Source organism: Gorilla gorilla, chromosome 18, assembly GCF_029281585.2.
Source record: "Gorilla gorilla gorilla isolate KB3781 chromosome 18, NHGRI_mGorGor1-v2.1_pri, whole genome shotgun sequence".
NCBI lineage: Eukaryota > Metazoa > Chordata > Mammalia > Primates > Hominidae > Gorilla > Gorilla gorilla.
The window spans coordinates 5,470,029-5,493,720 of NC_073242.2; the positions used below are offsets into that span (position 1 = coordinate 5,470,029).

The window sequence follows — 23,692 nt, forward strand, 5'->3', positions numbered from 1 at the left end:
TGTTGTCCTAAGTGTTGATAATAGATTATCGTGTCACACCATCAATTTCCAACAGAGCAGTCAGAGCAAACCTCTCAGAGCCGAGTCAGATGCTGTCACCGCTCTGCTCCAAACCCCAGCCTGCTACCCCATCCAGAGCAGAAGCCAGTGCACTCTAACAGCCTCCGAGGCCTTCTTCCTGGGTGCCCCATTTCTTCTCAGAACAGCTCCTGCTGGCCTTGAACTCCTGGGCTCCAGCCACACCAGCCCCTGGGTGTTCCTCCCACACATAGGCACAGGGCTTTCCCTTGGTAATCCCTTTAGCCCCCTCATCAACTCTTTGCTCAAACGTCACTCTCCCATGCGGCGTGCCCGACCACCTTGTGGCTCTCTAGGTCCTCCTGACTCTGTTCCACCTGTTCTCCTTAAATATTTCATAATCCACGGACATATTATCTTCATTATTTATTCTCTGTCTCTCCCTGCTGGAGGGTAAACTCCATGAGGCTGGAAATATTTATCCATTTTGTCACTGCACCCCAGAACAGCACCCAGCATACAGCACATGCTCAGTAAATTAGTTCAGTGAAGAGCAATTCGGGGCATGCACATCTCCTCCCATGGTGCTGCCTTCAAGGAGACAACATCCATGTGTTGGATGTGCAAGATTCAGAGTACTCATATAAAAACCAGAGTCTCAATATTTTACACCATTCCTCATAGTAATTCTATCTTTTAAAAATGCTGATAATGGTTTGGTCAAAAGCACACATTGCTTTATAATTCTGTCACTGCTGATGCTTTGTTACAGACCAGCAGAGTGAGCGTATGTTTTAAATGATACACTACATACTATACTCATAGCTTCATGAGATGGCGAAGGATTGATTACTCCATTTCTTTGGCAGTACTGGCTTGATGGTTATGTCTGCACTGTAAAGCACCCTGGGAATGCTCACAGGCACTAACCCCTCATCTCCCCAGTCTGGCTCCCTTGATTTCACGCTGTAGTAAACTGTAACTCCTTCAACAACCACTCCAGGGGATCGTCTGGGCATTTAATGTGCAGTTATGAGCTAATGATACTACACAGAGAGTACTGTGTGCGCGCGTATGCATGTGTTATCAATGTCCTAGCAGTAAAAGTTATTTGAATGTAGCAAAACTGAATTTACCTATTAGTCAATAATTTAGCATCCAAGCAATAAAATCGATCTCTCAAAAATTATCACAATGAATTATACTTTAAAATTAATCTGGTTTTTCACTTTTTTTTTTTTTTTTTTTTTTTTTTTTTGAGACGGAGTCTCGCTGTGTCGCCAGGCTGGAGTGCAGTGGTGCAATCTCGGCTCACTGCAACCTCCAACTCCTGGGTTGAAGTGATTCTCCTGCCTTAGCTTCCCGAGTAGCTGGGACTACAGGCGCACACTTTTACGCTCGGCTAATTTTTCTATTTTTAGTAGAAACGGCGTTTCACCATGTTGGCCAGGATGGTCTCAGTCTCTTGACCTCATGAGCAGCCCGCCTTGGCCTCCCAAAGTGCTGGGATTACAGGTGTCAGCCACCGCACCAGCCTTGTTTTTTTTTAAGATGGGGTCTTGCTCTTGTGGCCTAGGCTGGAGTACAATGGCGCGATTTCTCACTGCAATTTCCGCCTCCTGGGTTCAAGTGATTCTCCTGCCTCAGTCTCCCGAGTAGCTGGGATTACAGGTGCCCACCACCAAGCCCAGCTAATTTTTATATTTTTAGTAGAGACTGGGTTTCACCATGTTGGCCAGTCTGGTCTTGAACTCCTGACCTCAGGTGATCCACCTGCCTTGGCCTCCCAAAGTGCTGGGATTACAGGCATGAGCCACCATGTCCGGCCTCACATTTCTTTAGTAAAGATATCAAAGTTCATTGTAAGTTTTTTAAAAAGTTATATAAAGCAATTTTTACTTCTAATTTGAATTAAATCCAGGCTGAATTTTCATTCTTAAATATACTGTATAAATATTGAAATGTGTTCAGTCATTTCCAAAGGGATAAAAGGTTTCACAAAGTTTTTTACCTGGATTAGTTGTAATAATGGTTTTTGAGATTATAGTTGCTGTCATGCAGTTCCGAAATTTGTCAAAATTTATTCTTACATCTGAGGCAAATATTACTGTTTGGGAAAAAAGCCATTTAAAATTATTACATGGGAGGATATAAAATGACAAATATTGGACACAATCATTGAATGATAATACCTGTTTCTCGTGGCATCCAGCTCTGTGCAAGTAGAATGGATTCATTATCCCAACTGCATTTGTTTAAAAAGAAGTAATACAAATTGAATACACTAGAAAAAACTGATAATGACATATTATTTACAACAATAAAAGAAACCTTCAGTGGCTGGGGTCAGCCATTCCCAAGGTGGTCAAAGACCTCCTAGTCTTAAGGATACCAGCTTCCTCCTAGGGAGAATTTAACATCTCCATGAGAGAACATTCCTTCAACACACACTCTCCTCTAGTACTACTCTGCTCTGCCAATTCTTTATTTATTTTTCCAACACTTAATCACTCCAGGCTAGTTAGAACTAAAGCCTGAAGACTTTAAACTCACACTTTCAGACCATTAAGGTGAGTGTCCCCCAGTGGATAAACTGCTCAGGGGCCTTGATGGGTTGAAGACATTTTTGAAATCATTTCCTTTGGTACCCAGGCATCAGTGGTCTAGACAATGCCTTGTTGTACCTGGCAGTGCTTCAGGGTGCAGTCCCCACCCTGGCCCACGTGCCCCTGTGTCCTGCCCTGCTCCAGGATACTTCCCAGGAAGCATAGAGGGAAAGTCTGGCTTGTTCCATGGGACCTAATAAAACATCATTTGTTATACAACAGAATTCAATAATAAAACTAGGCATGGTGGAGTCCTCCTAAGCAATTCCATGCCATCTAAAGACCTCATTTTAAGGTGGTGTCCATAACAACTCAACATTCAAGAGTGAGATTTATTTTTTAAAATATCTTTCATCTCCTATCATTATCCTCTCTTGATATGAAGTCCATCATATTTTTGATAAAATGAAAATGTCCTGGTGATAACAACAGGGATTTCACAGTTTGGAACAGACGTCAGTGTTTATTTTACCATGTCATCGCAAAAGAAGACTCTGTTTCATCATAGAGTCTAACTTCACACCTCTGGCCTTTTCTCCGGTCTGAAGTTGTAAAGTATTTTGGCTCTCCAACCTTAGAAATGGAAATAAATCATTACTCTTCACCTGTATGTAGAAGTACTTAAGTATTTGTTGATGAAAATACTCAAATGTTCACCTTTTAAACACCAAATCAGAAATATTAAAATAGCAAGAACCGGTAATATATAGTTGATTATTTTAAAGCATCTTCTATCTCTAAACTACATGTACGTAGCTGAAGTTGTAAGTCACACAACACTTTGAAGAGACACAGGGAGACAGGTGCTTGAAGTAGAGACTGAAAGTCTTTTTAACATGTCACAACAAAGCTCCACGACAGGCCCCTCTGGGGCATCTACGTGGACTCCTCGAGAGCAGGGAGTGTGTTTCCAGCACCTGTGTATCCCCACGGCTCAGCGTGGAACTCATGTGACTGAATGGACTCAGGCTCTCTGGGGCTCAGCATCTCCGTCTTCTTAGTGAACATCAAATATAGCATATCTGTGGTATAAAAAGTGTCCACAGGAAACAAACAAATATAGGATACATCCTTTGCCTTCTCCACAGGGCTACCATGGTGAGAGCCACATGCGAGATACACAGGAAACTTTGACACTGTCCAATTCTGTCCATTGTGGGGTGAGATGATCAAAGAAGTGGAAATGCTCTTGCCCATTAAAGCAAGTAAAAAAAAAAAAGAAGAGTTGAACCTAGGACCCTTCTTTCCACCCAGTGGCTTCTCATGTGGGAACGGCAGGCACCTCTGAGAGATGCACAGCAGCAGGCCCAGCATGGACAGTCACTGGCCGCCCCCACCTCTGCCACCACTGCATCTGTGGTGCCCAGAGAAAGGGACCTAGAAAGGACAGCCAGAGGCTGTTTAATACAGGGCTGTATTAAAAAGGAGTTTTAAAGTGAAACGCCAGTGGGGGTGAGAGGAAGAAACAACAGGTTAAATGAAAGTGTGAAGAGTGGCCGGGCGCGGTGGCTCACACCTGTAATCCCAGCACTTTGGGAGGCCGAGGTGGGTGAATCACGACGTCAGGAGTTCGAGACTAGCCTGGCCAATATGGTGAAACCTTGTCTCTACTAAAAATACAAAAATTAGCTGGGCATGGTGGTGCACGCCTGTAGTCCTGGCCACTCGGGAGGCTGAGGCAGAAGAATTGCTTGAACCGGGGAGGTGGAGGTTGCAGTGAGCCAAGATCACGCCACTGCACTCTGCACCCCAGCCTGGGGGACAGAGCAAGACTCCATCTCAAAAAAAAAAAAAAAAAAGTATGAAGAAAAGAAAATGTAAGAGGGCTGAAAGCCAAAGGGGAGACAAAAGGCATGAGAAGAAGTGACGTGACACATGAAAGGTTCCAGACTCACTGAGGGGGTGGGAAAGCTGCCGCAGTTTCCTGCTTATACTACTATATTCATTCAGGGATGTAGACAATTCTTACTTCATTATAAATGTAATAGCATTGTCTAGAATTTGGGGAAATCGCAAACAATTGAGCACTCCTTTGAACAACTGAATAGGATTGAACATAAACTGCCTACAAAGTGACTTCTCCTGTTTTTCAAGATGATCATATAGCAGGCTTATTCCTTCTCCCTAAAGTATACAGATGCTCCCCAGGTGGCAGGCATGTCCTCCACAGCCAGGGCCCTGCCATCTGAAAGGGTCACGTTCTCTCAGTCACCATTTAATATGACAAGCAATTCACATTTACTTACATGAACTATCATAAGCATGTGTGTTTTTTCCTTTTTTTTTTTTTGTCTCTTGACTATCATCCCTCTCTATACTAAGAAATTACTCTTGCCTCTTTATTTATTTATTTATCAACCCAGAATCTCGCTCTGTCACCCAGGCTGGAGTGCAGTGGTGCCATCTCAGCTCATTGCAACCTCTGTCTCCTGGGTTCAAGTAATTCTCCTGCTTCAGCCTCCTGAGTAGCTGGGACTACAGGTACCTGGAACCATGCCCAGCTAATTTTTTTTTTTTTTAGACGGAGTCTCGTTCTGTCGCCCAGACTGGAGGGCAGTGGTACGATCTTGGCTCACTGCAACCTCCACCTTCCATGTTCCAAGTGATTCTCCTGACTCAGCCTCCCGAGTAGCTGGGACTGCAAGAACCTGTCACCGTGCCCAGCTAATTTTTTTTTTTTTTGAGTTGGAGTCTCGCTCTGTCGCCCAGGCTGGAGTGCAGTGGCGCAATCTTGGCTCACTGCAAGCTCTGCCTCCCAGGTTCACACCATTCTCCTGCCTCAGCCTCCTGAGTAGCTGGGACTACAGGCGCCCACCACCTCGCCTGGCTAATTTTTTGTATTTTTAGTAGAGACGGGGTTTCACCGCGTTAGCCAGGATGGTCTTGATCTCCTGACCTCGTGATCCTCCCGCCTCAGCCACCCAAAGTGGTGGGATTACAGGCGTGAGCCACCGCGCCAGGCTACCCAGCTAATTTTTGTATTTTTAGTGGCAATGGTGTTTCACCATATTGGCCAGGCTGGTCTCGAACTCCTGACCTTGTGATCCACCCGCCTCAGCCTCCCAAAGTGCTAGGATTACAGGCATGAGCCACCGCGCCAGGCCTTTTTTTTTTTTTTTTTTGAGACAGGGTCTCCCTCTATTGCCCAGGCTGGAGTGCAGTGGCATGATTTTGGCTCACTGCAACCTCAGCCTCCCAGGCTCAGGTGATCCTCCCACTTCAGCCTCCCAAGCAGCTGAGATTACAGGTACACACCACCACATCCGGTTAATTTTTGTATTTTTTGTAGAGATGGAGTTTCACCATGTTGCCCAGGCTGGTCTTGAACTGGGCTCAAGTGATCCATCTGCCTTGGTCTCCCAAAGTGCTAGGATCACAGGTGTAAGCCACTGTGCCTGGACTAATTTTCATGTACTTTATTTTGTGAAACTTTACCGTTGAGGTCTACATCTCAGTCTCTGCCTTGTGGCTCTGGTCTGTCCAACTACAGAGCTCAGAACTTGCTACAGTAATTCAGACAGACGCTGATGCACCAGATGGGAACACCCCCCTGATGCCCCATGGAGTACCATCCTCCCGTGCACCTCACCAGCATGGTCCCACTCCACCTATTAGACCATGGAGCCCTACAGCAGGGCAGCGTGTATTCCCACTCCCTCCCTGGTTGCTGGGCAGCTCTGAGCACAAAGACACAGAACTGATCCCTTAACTTATTCAACTACGCCCCTTCAAGGAAGGTCATGGAGATTTTCGAGTCAATAAGCTTACCCTTTCCATTTACATCTTTGTTTAAGCAATGTATAAAAAGTTCTCCTATAGTTAGCAGATCATTTACGAGCAGAGCGGAACACTGCATTTAGCATTCAAATACAATTTTATTTTACTACTCATCCACAGATAAAAAGTTAGTTTCCCTTTAATGAGAAGTGTTACTGTTTTCTTAATTCAGCATACTACCAAGATAGAGAAGAAAAGTTACCCCAGCTGATCGTGACCACTCCATCCCAAACACAGATCAAGTGACTGCACCTCCCCTGCCAAATTGCACTTGGCTTTGTGGGGGTTTTAACTTACCGACTTCACAGCTGCGAGCACGTTAATAATCCTCCCATTAAGACTGTGTCCATTTGCAACAATGTCACCCAGTGAATAATAATCATGAGACTCTTTAACAGGTAAATGTATCAAAGAAAGTAACTTTGTGTCCACTTCATAACTGGAACAAACTTTTACTGTTGAGTGATTCTCACTGAGCAACAGTTTACAGTTGCTAAATTGCAAAAACACAAGAAAGTTATTTGAAAGTGATCTTTGGATAGAAAAATATTTCCAGGTCCACATTTAAACTACATTTTTCGTTGAAATTTAGACAATACTAATATATACTTTTTACTCTTAGAAACATTGAATAATACAGCAAAACATTTTTTGTTTACAGTGCACTTTCATTAAGGAAATGTTTTGAGAATTGATTCGTGTCGGGGTTCTAAGCATACCATTTGTCTGATCTTGCCCAAGACTCTGCGCTTGTTTCCTTCTCCAAAAAAATAGGAGCATAAAAGCGCTCTGAAACTTTCAGGGGTTATACAAACCCAAGGACTGGTTGTTTCTCTCTCTTATGGACCTGGCTGTTCTGCCTTAGTGCCTCAGGTCACGGACTGTGTTTTTCCTACCCCTGCTGAGCTCTGCATGGAGCAGACGCAGAACACTGGCACAGTGAGCCCGAACTGAGGAGCTCTCTCCCTCCTGCACCGAGTCCCTCCCGGCCCTTGGACTCTGTGCCCCAGCAGTCCTCTAACCCAGCCCCTCCTCCTCCCCACTACTCGGCCTCACTTACCTACCTCATCACTTCTCTCCCAAGCCACTGCCTTGCTCTCCTAACTAAGCTTCATTCCCCTACAGTCCATCCTCCATAAGCAAAGTGATCTTCCTAAACCACAAATACGAAAATATTATTTCCCAGCTCAAAGACCGTCATTGTGGCTACCAGTCACAAAGGAAATAACTCGGTATGAAAGCAAAGCTGTCTGTAAAATATCTCTGCTTCCACCTTAAGCTTCTCCTCCTGCCCATGCCCTGCATTCCAGCCGTATCAGACTATTACATTATGAAATTGGTATTTCTAGATGAAAAATAGTAAAACATCAGCAGTTTCATATGGCTCAACCTAATATTAACTGTTCTGGAAAAGACAGGAGGTTTCCTGTTTCTTCCCTCTACCAAGAATGTTCTCTCCATCTAACCATCCATCCATCACTTCCACGAATACTGAGAATCTGTTATATACCAGACCCTATGCTAGGCACAAGGGATATGGTGGTGAATAAGGCAGACAAGACCTTTGATCTCATGAGGCTCACATACGTGAGGGGAAGACCCAAGAACAATGAATCAAACAATCTCAGATGGTGACTTGGGTTATGGTGACAAAAGCCAGGGCAAAATCCCAGTAATTGACCATTAGCGCTACCACAAACAGTAGATGGGGAAGGTTGAAGAAGATAACATTTAAGCTGTGAGTCAATAACCCAAAGAAGCAAATAGTCAAACAGATGGGAGAATGTTCTATGCAGAGAGAGAATAGAAAATACAAAAGTTTGGCCAGGCGCGGTGGCTCACGCCTGTAATCCCAGCCCTTTGGGAGGCCGAGGCGGGTGGATCACTTGAGGTCAGGAGTTCGACACCAGCCTGGCCAACATAGTGAAACCCCACCTCTACTAAAAATACAAAAATTAGCTGGGTGTGGGGCGTGTGCCTGTAATCACAGCTACTTGGGACGCTGAGGTGGGAGAATGGTTTGAACCCAGGAGTTAGAGGTTACAGTGAGCCGAGATCATGCCACTGCACTCCAGCCTGGGCAACAGAGTGGGACTCTGTCTCAGTAAAAAATAAAAAATAAAAATAAAAGGAAATACAAAAGTTCTTAGTGCAGAATGAGTTCATAGTGTTCATGAAATATAAAGAAATTCACTGTGGCTGCAGAGAAATGAGGCTTGAGAGTCTGGCATAAGATGAGGTCAGAAAAGAAGGTGGGAACGGGTCACAGTTGATGCGAGTGTAAATGCCGTAGACTGCCGTGCCCACCAAGAGCCCTTTACAGGCTGGTACAGGGCACAGTTACACCCTTCTCTCCAGAACTGCCAGACCTGCCTTTGAGCTGATGCCCCGCCCCATCCTGGGGGTTTGGGGAGTGGATGGACTACAGCCAGGGCACCGCTCTAAGGGGCCACTCCCACTCCAGAGTTCCCTCCCGGCTCCTGCTGAGGCTCCAGGTGAACCCACTTCTCTGCTCAGCTGCTTCCTGGTCTATCCTTGCAGGGTTCCCCTAAGAGCTCACCCTCAACCACCCACTCCCACAAGAGTCCTCCTCTCAAGCTCTGCTTCGAAGGAATCTGCCCTAAGATGGTAAGCCTGTGAGTAGAAGGATACCTTGACATGAAAAAAGATAGATATAATTTCCAAAGTTTATCTTTTCTCCTCATTCAGTTTTAACATGACAAAGTCAAATTTTTGTAAATCTAAGAATGAGAATCAAAGTACTAAAACCAAAGCCATTTTTCATGTGACTCTGTATCAAAGTAAATTATGTCATAATCAAAGATGAATTTTGTAAGAGAAAATTAAACTCCTCATTTTTATTGAAATAGAAACAGAACACTTTTAGTAAGATCTCTGCTAATCTGATACAACATTATTAGTAATGATCATTCTGGCACAATCTCTGTGCTAGACAGATGCTTACCTAGGAGTTGCAGGGCTGAATTTTTCTTCTCTTTCTATTTCCTTTCTTTGGATCAGAGGATTTTCAATTATCACTAAAACAGAGGGCAAACTATGATGATATTACAAAACAGTAACAAGATAAACACTAACATCCTAAATAACATCCTGTTTAATTTATGATCATCATCGACTCTAGGCTTTAAAAATTCCTCACCTCATGCATCTTCTCCATCATCAACATATAACATATTTTGATACTGAGATGTCAAAATTGAAATCTTTATCTCCATATGTAACTAATATTCCAGCATTTATTCAAGGGATGTCTATAGCTATACTGGGCCCTGTGAAGTTTGTGAAGCTTTCTGCCTTCATAGTCCATATGTTCAACGACCCTGTTATTCAACTAGAGAGATACGATACATTGTCCTGAAAGTTAACAATACAAGGCAATATATGATTAGGTTCTAAATAACCGGTATGGGGAGTCAGCTGCTTGAGACCACAGTATTAAAGAGGAGTGTTTTCATTACCTGCATTACTCTTTTCTATTTTCCTATCCTGAAGAACTAGTATACATGCTTTCTTGTTCCTTTTATGAGGCTAGGGCTCATAAAAGTTATCTGTTGAGTGACTAAGTTCCACATGTTATACTAGGTACACCATCTCATTTAATATTTACAAGAACCTAATGAGGTATTATTTCATAGTTGAGACCCAACAAGATTAAGACATTCTCTCAAAGCCATAATGTAAGTAAATGTTGGAACTGGGATTTGAATCTAGACCTCTGTGTTTTGAAAGTCTCCTGTTCTTTCTACTATATGAGGCTGTTCTGTCAAAGAGATACTGGGGTGAGCAGATGTAAAAGATTTGGTATTTCAACTAAAAGTAAAGTTCCTTAAAATCCCATTAACAATTTAAATATCAGTTTTTATCAAAATCTATTCAGTGGTCAAATGTCAACTTTTATCAAAATATATTCAGTGGCTGTATTATATGTCTACAGAAAGATAACCAATTATAACAATAAAATGGGTTGATGCAAACTGAAATATGTAATAAACCAAAGACAGTAAGGTTATTTAGTAAAAATATAACTATCACATTTGTATGCCTCAAATAACATTCCGAATGCCTCACATTGCAGTCTTTTTTTTTCTTTTTTTTTTTTTTTTTGAGACAGGGTCTTACTCTGTGACCCAGGCTGGAGTGCAGAGGTACGATGTTGGCTCGCTGCAACCTCCACCTCCAGGGCTCAAGCCATCCTCCTGCTTCAGCCTCCTTAGTAGCTGGTACTACAGGCCCACGCCACCACACCCAGCTAATTTTTTGTAGAAATGGGGTTTTGCCATGTTGCTCAGGCTGGTCTCAAACTCCTGAACTCACGCAATCCACCCACCTCAGCCTCCCAAAGTGTTGGGATTACAGGCATGAGCCACCGTGCCCCACTGCATTATACTCTTAACACTTGACTTTTTCTGATAAAGTTCTTGAGAATTACGAACTGTATCTCATTTCAACCCCTTCAGTATAGTTACCATAAACATACCACAGGAATAACACTATGATGCAAAAAGTTTAAGAATCAATGCCAACTTACCACAGTCACCAACCCTAAAGCTGTCAGAAAGAGACTTGATGTAATCTTCATTGCCCCAGGAAGCTGCATTTACAAAATGTGCTGGTGAATCCCGAATGGTGAAGCTGAAAGTGTACCTTTCTGATCCAATATCTAAGGGAAAACCAATGCTTTTATTTTTCAAATGAAGAGTTTCAATCGCTTCTCTGCCTTTTGATAAGTGTTACATGAAAAGTTTCATTTCAATTATAAACAAATGATTATTTGTTTAATCAAATAACTTGATTATGATAATAAAAATACTCAAATACATAGTACAAAATGTTCTTTCAGATGTATATTCTATAACATACTTCTATGAATTTCAAACTGAAGTGGTAACAGGTTGCCCCCTTGCTCCCTTCCCTGGTGATCTGTGTATTTGGAGGGAAAAACATGTAAACTTGAGCCATCCAGGTATTACCTTAGGTTCTCCTTTTCTCTCTTACTGTTGTTTCAACCTAAGTCATAATTCATATCTAAATAGTTATTTCAGTCCCAGCTACTTAGGAGGATGAAGCAGAATGACTGCTTAAGCCCAAAAGTTCAAGGCTTCAGCAAACTGTGATTGCCCCACTTCTCTCCAGCCTGGGCAACAGAGCAAGACCCCGTCCCAAAAATAAAAGTAAAAATAGGCCGGGCGCAATGGCTCATGCCTGTAATCCTAACACTTTGGGAGGCCGAGGCGGGTGGATCACCTGAGGTTAGTTCAACACCAGCCTGGCCAACATGGTGAAACCCTGTCTCTGCTAAAAATACAAAACTTAGCCAGGCGTGGTGGTGGGCGCCTGTAATCCCAGCTACTCAGGAGGCTGAGGCAGGAGAATCGCTTGAACCCAGGAGGCGGAGGTTGCAGTGAGCCGAGATCCAGCCTGGGTGACAAGAGAAAAACTCTTGTCTCAAAAATAAATAAATAAATAATAATAAAATAAAAATAAAAATTGGCCAGGCACAACAGCTTACCCCTGTGATCCCAGGACTTTGGGAGGCGAGGTAGGAGAATCACTTGAGGCCTGGAGTTCAAAACCAGCCTGGGCAACATAGAAGGACACCATCTCTACAGAAAATTTTAAAATTAGTGGTGGCACTCATCTTTAGTCTCAGCTACTTGGGAGGCTGAGGAGGAAAGGTTGCTTGAGCCCAGTTTAAGTGTGCGGTGAGCTTTGAATGCACCACTGCACTCCAGCCTGGGAAGAATGAGTTCAGGGTGTTCATGAAATGTACACCCAGGCTGGAGTTCAGTGACGCGATCTCTCGGCTCACTGTAACCCCTGCCTCCCAGCAGCTGGGACTCAGCCTCCTGAGCAGCTGGGGCTACAGACACACACCACCATGCCAGGCTAATTTTTGTATTTTTTTTTTTTTTTAGTAAAAACGGGTTTCGTTTTTGTTTGTTTTTGAGACGGAGTTTCGCTCTTGTTACCCAGGCTGGGGTGCAATGGCGCGATCTCAGCTCACAGCAACCTCTGCCTCCCGGGTTCAAGCAATTATCCTGCCTCACCCTCCCAAGTAGCTGGGACTACAGGCGCCTGCCACCATGCCTGGCTAATTTTGTACTTTTAGTAGAGATGGGGTTTCACCATGTTGGCCATGCTGGTCTCGAACTCCTGACCACGTGATCTGCCTGCCTCAGCCTCCCAAAGTGCTGGCATGAGCCACCGTGCCTGGTGAGACAAGGTTTTTTAGTAGAGGTGGGGAAGAACAGAGTGAGACCCTGTCTCAAAAAAAAAAAAAAAAATAGGCCGGGTGCGGTGGCTCACGCGTGTAATCCCAGCACTTTGGGAGGCCGAGGCGGGCGGATCACGAGGTCAGGAGATCGAGACCATCCTGGCTAACATGGTGAAACCCCGTCTCTACTAAAAATACAAAAAATTAGCCGGGCGTGGTAGTGGGCGCCTGTAGTCCCAGCTACTCGGGAGGCTGAGGCAGGAGAATGGCGTGAACCCTGGAGGTGGAGCTTGCAGTGAGCCGAGATCGCGCCACTGCACTCCAGCCTGGGCGACAAAGCAAGACTCCGTATCAAAAAAAAATAATAAAATAAAAAATAAAATAAATTTTAAAAATAATTAAAATAAGTTATTTCAAAACAAATTATGTGCTACTTAAGAGGACCACTAGGGGTCAGCAAATACTTTTTTTCCAAAATAGAAATTTCATATTGGTTTTGCTAATTAAAAATTACAACCTGGCTGGGCGCAGTTGCTCCTGCCTATAATCCCCGCACCTTGGGAGGCCAAGGGGGTAAGATTGCTTCAGCCAAGGAGTTCGAGACTGGGCAACAAAGTGAGACCCTCTGTCTCTACAAAAACTCCAGAAATTATTCAGGCATGGTAGCATGGACCTGTCTGGGCTACATGTGAGGCTGAGGCAGGAAGACCACTTGAGCCCAGGGTTGAGGCTGCAGTGAGCTGTATTCACATTGCTGCACTCCAGGCTGAGTGACAGAGCAAGACCCTATCTCAAATTTTTTAAAAAAGTAATATAACCCAACATACATGTAAATTATAGACATATTCTGAACTGTCTATTAGTGTCTACCTCTGGGGAGAGGACTAGGATGGCAAGAGTGAGGAGCTGAAAGGGGAATTTCACTTTTCAAATCTATGACCTTTGGTACTGCTGGAATTTTTGATACAAATATAATGTTATACGTACAATGTTTTAAGTCAGTAAGCATACTTCTTCCAAAAAAGGAATACCACAGATGTCATCATAAAAAGAAGTCAAACAACACAGAAGTTTTTCTCCTTCCCTCACAGTCTGATAGGTGAAAAACTGAATTTCTTTTTCTTTTTTTTTTTTTTTTTTTTGAGACGGAGTTTCGCTCTTGCTGCCCAGGCTGGAGTGCAATGGCGTGATCTCGGCTCACTGCAACCTGCGCCTCCCAGGTTCAAGCGATTCTCCTGCCTCAGCCTCCCGAGTAGCTGGGAATACAAGCGCCTGCCACCATGCCTGACTAATTTTGTATTTTTAGTAGAGAGGGGGTTTCTACATGTTGGTTAGGCTGGTCCCAAACTCCTGACCTCAGGTGATCCGCCCACCTCAGCCTCCCAAACTGCTGGGATTACAGGCGTGACCACTGTGCCTGGCAAAAAACCGTGTATTTCATTTTATAATTTTAGCAAGTATTTTAATAACTACTTTTTTCTAATTCACACATTTTAAGTGATGCCTTCTGAAATTTGGTAAAAAGATATATAGACTTCCTCAAACTATTTATTTAGTACTTCTGATCTAATTAGTTAAGATGAAATAAAGTGCAGGCACAAATGATATGGGTACCAGATGACAGCTTGGTTATTTACCTTAAAGATAAAAGCATCATGTCTGTAATCTCATCACTCTAGGAGGATGAGGCGGGATGATCACTTGAGCCCAGGAGTTTGAGACCAGCCTGGACAACAGAGCAAGACTCTGTCTCTACAAATTTTTGTTTTTTTTAAATCAACCAGGGGCTGGGCATGGTGGCTCACACCTGTAATTCCAGCACTTTGGGAGGCCGAGGCAGGGAGATCACTTGAGGTCAGGAGTTCAAGACCAGCCTGGCCAAAATGGTGAAACCCCATCTCTACTAAAAATACAAAAATTAGCTGGGCATGATGGCATGTGCCTGTAATTCCAGCTACTCGGGAGGTTGAAGCAGGAGAATCGATTGAACCCAGGAGGCAGAGGTTGCAGTGAGTCGAGATCATGCCATTGCACTCCAGCCTGAGTGACAGAGCGAGCCTCCATCTCAAAAAAAAAAAAAGAGAGAACACATGTGCTCAAATATACATATATACACACACATACACACACGTGTGTGCGCACACACATACACATACACACGTGTGCGCACACACATGCACACACATACACACGTGTGTATACACATATACATATATACACATATGTGTGTATATATACATAGAGAGAGAGAGAGAGAGAATGTGGGAGGGAGGGAGAGAGAGAGCCTTGAATCAGGTACTTGACCATCCAATAGAGAGCATGACCATTGCTCTTAAGGAGTTAAACAGGCATAGAAAAATTAATCACTTCAATATACTTTGTTGTAGTCATAAGCCAAAGTTGATGAAAAATGAAACAAAGAGTTAAACAGAACTCAGCTTTTTCTGTCTGGAAAGCCTTTGACATCTGTTTTCCCAATAACTATACCGATAACTTTCTGAAAAACAAAAAGGTCACAGAAGACCAATATTAAACACAGATGTACTTGATAAATTTAATTTCATGGGCTTGTTATACTTTACTGGCTCTAACAAACATTTCTGACTAGGAACCATTTAAATGTATTTATTCCAGGCAAACATCTAAAAGAAGTTCATAAATGTTCAATTCCACAAGGAATAGTATAAAGTAATCCAAAAGTTAACTACTATTACAAATATAATCATTTAATACTTAGCATATTTCTACTTTATTTTCAATCACTAGATGGAGCATAATAACTGCCCTATGCTATCAGTCCTTACTGAATTCATCCAAAGCACATGTATAATGCAATTTAATTTGCCACAGTCTTCAAAGCTTTCCTTCATATAGGGTTTTCTAACAATCCACATAAAATCACTTAGCTTCTTAATCCAAACATGCTGGACAGTAATATAAATTAGACTGTAACAAAACTTATATTTTGCTGCTAACAAATCTAAATTCTAAAGTCCTAGATCTTAAAACTTAGAGATATTAACATCTCCTCAAAATGTTTAATGTTCTCTTTAGTGACTACTGAAGAAAAATTTTAAATGTGTTTTAAGAAATAAAAATGGGCCGGGTGTGGTGGCTCACACGTGTAATCCCAGCACTCTGGGAGGCTGAGGCGGGTGGGTCACTTGAGGTCATGAGTTTGAGACCAGTCTGACCAACATGGTGAAACTCCATCTCTACTAAAAATACAAAAAATTAGCCGGGTGTGGTGGTGGGTGCCTGTAATCCCAGCTACTCGCGAGGCTGAGGCAGGAGAATCGCTTGAACCCAGAGGCAGAGGTTGCAGTGAGCTTAGATCCCACTATTGCACTTCAGCCTGGGCAACAGAGCAGGACTCCATCTCAAAAAATAAAAATAAAAATAAAAAAATAAAAAATAAAAATGAATACCTTTTCTGAAAGGAAAAAAACTAAACTTATTTTGCTAATTGCAGCAACTGATTTTAACCTTACAATAATCTTGACATTTAAATTACAATCAGGCTTTTAAGACTCCTACATTCTAGCTGAGTTATTAGCTAGCTTTATTGCTTATTTAGACACATTGATATTATTTCTTCAATTCCTTATACTTGCAGATCTCACTGAATTTTGTTGGAAAATCCAATTAATGGAAATGTTGAGTAAAACTTTCTATCTGAAGAGACCATTATTAGCAAATAGTTTACCTTTCAAGAAAAACTATAACAACAATTGTTATTTTTTAATATTTTTAATTTTTAAATTATTAAAGTTATATGTAAATGTATCCCATTGTAAGAAATCTAGTTTGCAAAAGCAAAATATAAATAGCAGACTGCTCAGGGGCAGAGAAGGTAAGGGTGTGTGGTAGCTGCTTTACAATAAGTTCTTTAACTTATAAGATGATTCCACTTAGTTTTCTTTTAAGTAAGTAACAGTCGAGGTGTGTTCAAAATCATTGAATTCCCCTATAACTCCTACTCAAAAAGTCAATTTTCACATCATCATTGTAGAAAACACACCTGTTATAAACCTATATCATAAAAGCAGCATAATGTCAAGTACTTAGACCATAAATTGGATAATTTGGTCAGAAAATTGCTACTGCTGAACAAAATGGCTTAATTTTTTTTTTTTTGAGAAGAGTTTCGCTCTTGTTGCCCAGGCTGGAGTGCAATGGTGCGATCTCGGCTCACTGAGACCGCCTTCTGGCTTCAAGCGATTCTCCTGCCTCAGCCTCCTGAGCAGCTGGGATTACAGGCATGAGCCACCACACCCAGCTAATTTTGTATTTTTAGTAGAGATGGGGTTTCTCCATGTTGATCAGGCTGGTCTCAAACTCCCAACCTCAGGTGATCCAGCTGCCTCAGCCTCCCAAAGTGCTGGGATTACAGACATGAGCCACGGTGCCTGGCCTGGTTTAATTTTACAATGCTAAATTTGAGCAATTATTAAATTTTTCACTTTATAAAATATTAAGTAAAATAATACATCTATTGATCATTTTGAACAATTACTAGTCAAATCTACAATCATATCTTCTACTCTACACACAAATAAAGATTAATTTTCATCTAGGTGGCATAAATACAAAGAAATTTAGGTATACTTAATATCTAACAATTATACCAATGCAATGAGTATCTATATACTTGCCAATTATAAAAACATGTGTTGAATGAATCAATAACATTGATGTAATGTTATCACATAAAATGTCATCAGTAAGCAAATCACCACATTATTGAAACCTACCAGATTAGCCATATTTGGCTGCAGATCTGAAAGGGTAGTGAAAATCCTCGCTGCAAAGGAGTTTGCCATTTTTTAATCTGCATTTTAGAAAATATAATTTAGATATATAAATTGAATAAATGAAATAAATCATTTAAAAAATTCCCAGAGTTTAAAATCTTATTTAGGGCCGGACATGGTGGCTCATACCTGTAATCCCAGCACTTTGGGAGGCTGAAGTGGATGGATCACCTGAGGTCAGGAGTTCAAGACCAGCCTGGCCATCATGGCGAAACCTCACGTGGTAGCGGGCACCAATAATCCCAGCTACTCAGGAGGCTGAGGCAGGAAGAAGCGCTTGAACCTGGGAGGCAGAGGTTGCACTGAGCCAAGATCGCACTACTGCACTCCAGCCTGGGCAGCAGAGCGAGACTCTGTCTCAAAAATAAATAAAACAATATAAAATAAAATATTATTGGCCAGGTGCGGTGGCTCATGCCTATTATCCCAGCACTTTTGGAGGCCGAGGAGGGGGATCACAGGGTCAGGAGATCGAGACCATCCCGACTAACATGGTGAAACCCCGTCTCTACTAAAAATACAAAAAATTAGCTGGGCTTGGTGGCAGGCACCTGTAGTCCCAGCTACTCAGGAGGCTGAGGCAGGAGAATGGCGTGAACCCGGGAGGCAGAGCTTGCAGTGAGCTGAGATGGCACCACTGCACTCCAGCCTGGATGACAGAGCGAGACGCCATCTCAAAAAATAAATAAATAAAATAAAATAAAATATTATTTAGGAAAGCACTGGATAGTTTACTGCTTTGGAAAATTTTTATTATAATGGTAAAATGTAAATTAATATCGATTAAACCTATAGAAAACATGTTCAGAATGTCCTTTTATAATTTTGAATGATATAGCCATTATAGGTTTCAATTTTTAACTTTCATTTCTAAAACCATGTAAAATTTAGTAGTTTTTGAGCACCATGTAAATTTAGTTTTATTTTTTAATTTTTTTTTAACTTTTTTTCTTTTTTTGAGACATCAGTCTCACTCTGTGCCCCAGGCTGGAGTGCAGTGGCACAATCTCAGTTCACCGCAACGTCCGCCTCCCAGGCTCAAGCGATTCTTCTGCCTCAGCCTCCCAAATAGCTGGGATTACAGGCGCCTGCCACCATGCCCAGCCAATTTTTGTATTTTTAGTAGAGACGAGGTTTCACCATGTTGGCCAGGCTGGTCTTGAACTCCTGATCTCAAGTGATCCGCCCGCCCCCAAAGTGCTGGATTACAGGCGTGAGCCACCAAGCCCAGCCAAATTTAGAGTTTTACATGCAAGATGATTCAATGAGACATTTTTTTTTGAGATGGACTTTCACTCTGTTGCCTAGGCTGGAGCGCAGTGGTGCAATCTCAGTTCACTGCAAGCTCCACCTCCTGGGTTCACGCCATTCTCCCACCTCAGCCTCCCGAGTAGCTGGGATTACAGGCGCCTGTAACCACGCCTGGCTAATTTTGTTTTTGCATTTTTAGTAGAGACGGGGTTTCACCGTGTTAGCCAGGATGGTCTCCATCTCCTGACCTCGTGATCCGCCCACCTCGGCCTCCCAAAGTGCTGGGATTACAGGCATGAGCCACCACGCCCGGCCTCAATGGGACATTTAAGGATTTAAATATATATTAGCATCAAGCTTACCTCAAAAAATAAAGCAAAAATCTACTGTAAACACCTCAAATTGAGCATTTGATTATACTGTGTGAAGGGAAAGGTAGTGATTTTTTTTCTTTTTTTTTTGAGACGGAGTCTCGCTCTGTCGCCCAGGATGGAGTGCAGTGGCACGATCTCAGCTCACTGCAACCTCTGCCTCCCAGGTTCAAGCGATTCTCCTGCCTCAGCCTCCCGAGTAGCTGGGACTACAGGCATGTGCCACCACGCCCCGCTAATTTTTTTGTATTTTTAGTAGAGATGGGGTTTCACTGTGTTAGCCAGGATGGTCTCGATCTCCTGACCTGATGATCCACCCGCCTCAGCCTCCCAAAGTGCTGGGATTACAGGCGTGAGCCACTGAGCCCAGCCCAGGAAAAGTATTGATTTTAAACACACCTCTACATAGTAAAACTCCATGAGGGCAGAGGTGGCATCTTACATATTTTTATGTATGTATTTCATAACTGAAAACCATAAATATCAGATGAGCGAAATGGTGGTTTGTCCCTCAATATCATCACTCTAAAAGGTTCTATTGTAGAAAAATTGTAAGCTACACCAAACAGATTGACTTCACTTTATAATCCAGGGCCTCTTTAACTCTGGGAATGCCCACACCCACCCACTCCAGTTCAAGGACGTGTCTCATGACACCTGAATTTCAGGCAGTCTGTGGAGTTAGTCAAATATGATTTTGAATTGCAGCACCACTAGTTTGTAGTCGTGTGTTTTAACATTACTAAACATTAATTTCCTCATCCTTAAATTGTGGATAACATCCACCTGGCAGTGAAAAGTAGAAACAGTGTATACAAGATGCTTGGATGTTCACAGGCTCACAATCAATGATGGCACTGCTTGTCAATATTATCCAATGTACCAGTTTTTGTATTCAAGGCCTTTCAGTGCCAGAAGAAACATTTGGGAATTAAGCTGTGTCAAGTTTTTCATTCATTCTTTGGCCTGGTCTGATGTGGCTCACAATGCAATGTCACTATCTAAAACACTTGCCGAACTGTAACAAATTCATTCACTCATCCAACCATTCAACTAATATTTATTTACAGCCCAAAGTGCCAGACATGTAAGTCGGGAGGATGAGTCAGACATTTGACTCAGTGGCTGAATATTCTGTACAAATACAACTACCTACACACCAAGCGATTTCTCCACATTTTTACCCCTTAGCATCTCTTGGTGGGCCATGGTATCCTATTATCTCTCTGAATTCCCTTATTTGTCTGCTACCGTTAGAGGTATATGGTAATAGATGTTAGTGTCTGCCCACAAAAAAATATGACTTGCTTCTCTACCTGGCCACTTTAACAGATACAAAATTAACATGAACTAAAGAGCTCAATCTGAGAATTCAGAGATGACTTCATTCAACAACTACTGTCTCTTTTACCCTACAATTTTGTTTTGTTTTGTTTTGTTTTGTTTTTTGAGACAGAGTCTTGCTCTGTCGCCCAGGCTGGAGTGCAGTGGCGCAATCTCGGCTCACTACAAGCTCCGCCTCCCAGGTTCACGCCATTCTCCTGCCTCAGCCTCCCGAGTAGCTGGGACTACAGGCGCCCGCCGCCACACCCGGCTAATCTTTTGTATTTTTAGTACAGACGGGGTTTCACCGTGTTAGCCAGGATGGTCTCGATCTCCTGACCTTGTGATCCACTCGCCTCGGCCTCCCAAAGTGCTGGGATTACAGGCGTGAGCCACCGCGCCCAGCCCTTTTTTTTTTTTTTTTTTTTGACAGAGTCTTGCTCTGTTGCCCAGACCGGAGTGCAATGGTGCGATCTTGGTTCACTGCAACCTCCACCTCCCAGGTTCTAGCGAGTCTCCTGGTTCAGCCTCCACAGTAGCTGGGATTACAGAAGCCTGCTACCACACCTGGCTAATTTTTGTATTTTTTGTAGAGATGGGATTGCACCCGAGGTGGGCAGATCGCGAGGTCAGGAATTTGAGACCAGCTTGGCCAACATGGTGAAACCCCGTCTATACTAAAAATACAAAAAAATTAGCCAGGTATGGTGGCACACGCCTCTAATCCCTGCTACTCGGGAGGCTGAGGCAGGGGAATCCTTGAACCAGGGAGGAGGAGGTTGCAGTGAGCAAAGACTGTACCACTGCACTCCAGCCTGGGCAAAAGGGCGAGACTCTGTCTCAAAAAAAAAACAAACGAACAAACAAAAAAACCCTTCCCATTGCACCTTGACTCAAATCCAGACTCCTTGCGGCAGCGTGCCATGCCCAGCTGACCTGGCCTCTGCCCTGAGAACCGCTCTCCGGTACCCTGGCTGCATTTCCTCAGCCTGGGCCTCGGGCCTTTGCAGATGCAGCGCTTCTTTCTCGAGCATCCCCGTCTTCCCAGGACAGGCTCTCCTCAGGTCTCCAGTAGAGGCCTTTCCTGCCACCCTGCCTCACGCAGTCGTGCCTCTGAACGCCCCTGGGGACACTGCTAGTTGCCTGCTGTGTTGTCTTTCTCCTTCATGACACGGTAGTTCGTCAGGACAGAGCCACGCCCTCACTGCACCCCACAGTGACCACGCAGTTCAGGGCCTCACAGGCAGCAGCTGCCGGGTATGTGCTCAGTAAATGAACACATGAGCCCTTTTAAAAGCGATATAATTTGTAAACTGAGGATAATATTGCTACAATTAGCCTTTTGGAGACACAGAATTTTAGTTAACAGCTAATTTTACATTTATAACATGCACTGAAGTTATGGGAACAAGTGTGATTTCTATTTTGCTATTGTAGACAAATGAAGAAGTTTCCAGGGAGCTCAGTGATGAGGTTCCCATGATTTCCCATGATTTTTTTTTTTTTTTTGAGACAGGATCTTGCTCTGTTGCCCAGGCTGGAGTGCAATGGCGCAATCTTGGCTCACTGCAACCTCTGCATCCTGGGTTCAAGTGATTCTCCTGCCTCAGCCTCCCAAGTAGCTGGGATTACAGGGGCACCACCACCAAGCTCGGCTAATTTTTGTTTTTTGTTTGTTTGTTTTTGTTTTTGTTTTTAAGTAGAGACAGGGTTTCACCATGTTGGTCAGGCTGGTCTCCAACTCCTGACCTCAGGTGATCTTCCCGCCTCGGCCTCCCAAAGCACTGGGGTGACCGGCATGAGCCACTGCACCCAGCAGACATCTGCACTTTTTTTTTTTTTTTCTGTCGTGGGGGCTGGAGTGCAGTGGCGTGATCTCGGCTCACTGCAACCTCCGCTTCCTGGGTTCAAGCAATTCTCCAGTCTCAGCCTCCCGAGTACCTGGGATTACAGGCGCCCGCCACCACGCCTGGCTAATTTTTGTATTTTTTGTAGAGATGGGGTTTCACAATGTTGGCCAGGCTGGTCTCATCGGCCTCCCAAAGCTGAGGTAATCCCAAAGGATTACAGGGGTGAGCCACCGCGCCCGGCCTTTTTTTTTTTTTTGTGAGATGGAGTCTCGCTCTGTCTCCCAGGCTGGAGTGCAGTGGCGAGATCTCGGTTCACCGCAACCTCCGCCTCCTGGTTCAAGCGATTTTCCTGCCTCAACCTCCCTAAGTAGCTGGGATTACAGGTGCGCGCCACCACGCCCGGCTAATTTTGTATTTTTAGGAGAGACGGGCTTTCTCCATGTTGGTCAGGCTGGTCTCGAACTTCTGACCTCAGGTGATCCGCCCACCTCGGCCTCCCAAAGTGCTGGGAAAACAGGCGTGAGCCACCGCTGCACTTTTTAACTGACAGGTCGGGGCTTGGAAAACTCAAGGTAGGACCCACATGTCAGCCGCTCTCAGCCCCGCGAGGAGCTTTCCCGCGTGTCCTCCTCCGGCACCGGCCGCGAGAAGCCCTGGGAGGGGCAAAGCTCGGGGGCCGCGGGAGGCGCTGGGAGGGCGGGCGGCGCCACAGGACAACCTGCCCCCGCCAACCCCGCGGTGAGCCGAGGATGCGACCAGGACCGGACTCCGCGTGGGGCGCAGGCACGTACCCCACATGCTGCGCGGCTCCGCCCGCTCCCCTCCTGGCACGCGCGCGCCCGCCGCTCCCTCAGGGCCTCCGCCCGCCGAACGCCGGGCCCTGACCCGCGCGGGCTCCCTTCCTCGGACGCCGCCCCACAGCTGGAGGCCGGGCCCGCGTCGCCACGTGTCCGTCCACGCCGCTGCTTACCCGAGGCTCGCCCGGCCAGCTGCTCCCCGGGCCAGCACAGCTGCAGCCGCGGCCTCGCGGACCTGGCCCGCCCGACCCCCGGGTCGCCCGCGCTTCGCGGTTTCTCCACAGGACGCTCGGGCCACAGCCTCGTGCAGGTGCGACGGCCGCGCGACCGTTAGCTCGAGGCCCCGCCCCGTCCTCAGCGACTCCGCCCCCACCGCTCACTGACTCCGCCCCCACCGCTCACTGGCTCCGCCCCCACCGCTCACTGGCTCCGCTCCCACCGCTCACTGACTCCGCCCCCACCGCTCACTGGCTCCGCCCCCAACGCGCTCAGACTCAGCCCTCGGGGGAGGGGAGGGGAGCCCGGTTCCCGTTTCTTCCTTCTTGGGAGTCAGAGGGGCAAGACAGCCGCAGGCGCGGGGAGGGGTCTCCGTGCGCTCTCACAGCTGCGTGTGGCTCTGTGGTCGCTGGATTCCAAAAGACGGTGCGCCG

General features: G+C 44.6%; 1 protein-coding gene across 4 annotated transcripts in view; it reads right to left on the reverse strand.

Moving 5' to 3' along the window:
- MEIOB (meiosis specific with OB-fold) overlaps positions 1-23,387 on the reverse strand; it is a 40,411-nt gene extending 17,024 nt beyond the window's left edge. For 2 of the 4 annotated variants that reach the window (XM_031002660.3, XM_031002659.3), the window contains exons 1-9: positions 23,216-23,387; positions 17,391-17,467; positions 15,076-15,133; positions 10,951-11,082; positions 9,367-9,439; positions 6,699-6,894; positions 3,097-3,197; positions 2,211-2,263; positions 2,030-2,125 (exon numbers count right to left, since the gene is read on the reverse strand). In XM_031002660.3, the coding sequence (XP_030858520.2) occupies positions 2,030-2,125; positions 2,211-2,263; positions 3,097-3,197; positions 6,699-6,894; positions 9,367-9,439; positions 10,951-11,082; positions 15,076-15,133; positions 17,391-17,459 (778 nt within the window). In that variant the 5' untranslated portion in view covers positions 17,460-17,467; positions 23,216-23,387. The remainder of the gene's footprint in view (positions 1-2,029; positions 2,126-2,210; positions 2,264-3,096; positions 3,198-6,698; positions 6,895-9,366; positions 9,440-10,950; positions 11,083-15,075; positions 15,134-17,390; positions 17,468-23,215) is intronic. The other 2 variants (XM_055364924.2, XM_055364925.2) reach the window with 2 other exon arrangements.
- Positions 23,388-23,692: the final 305 nt, after the last annotated feature.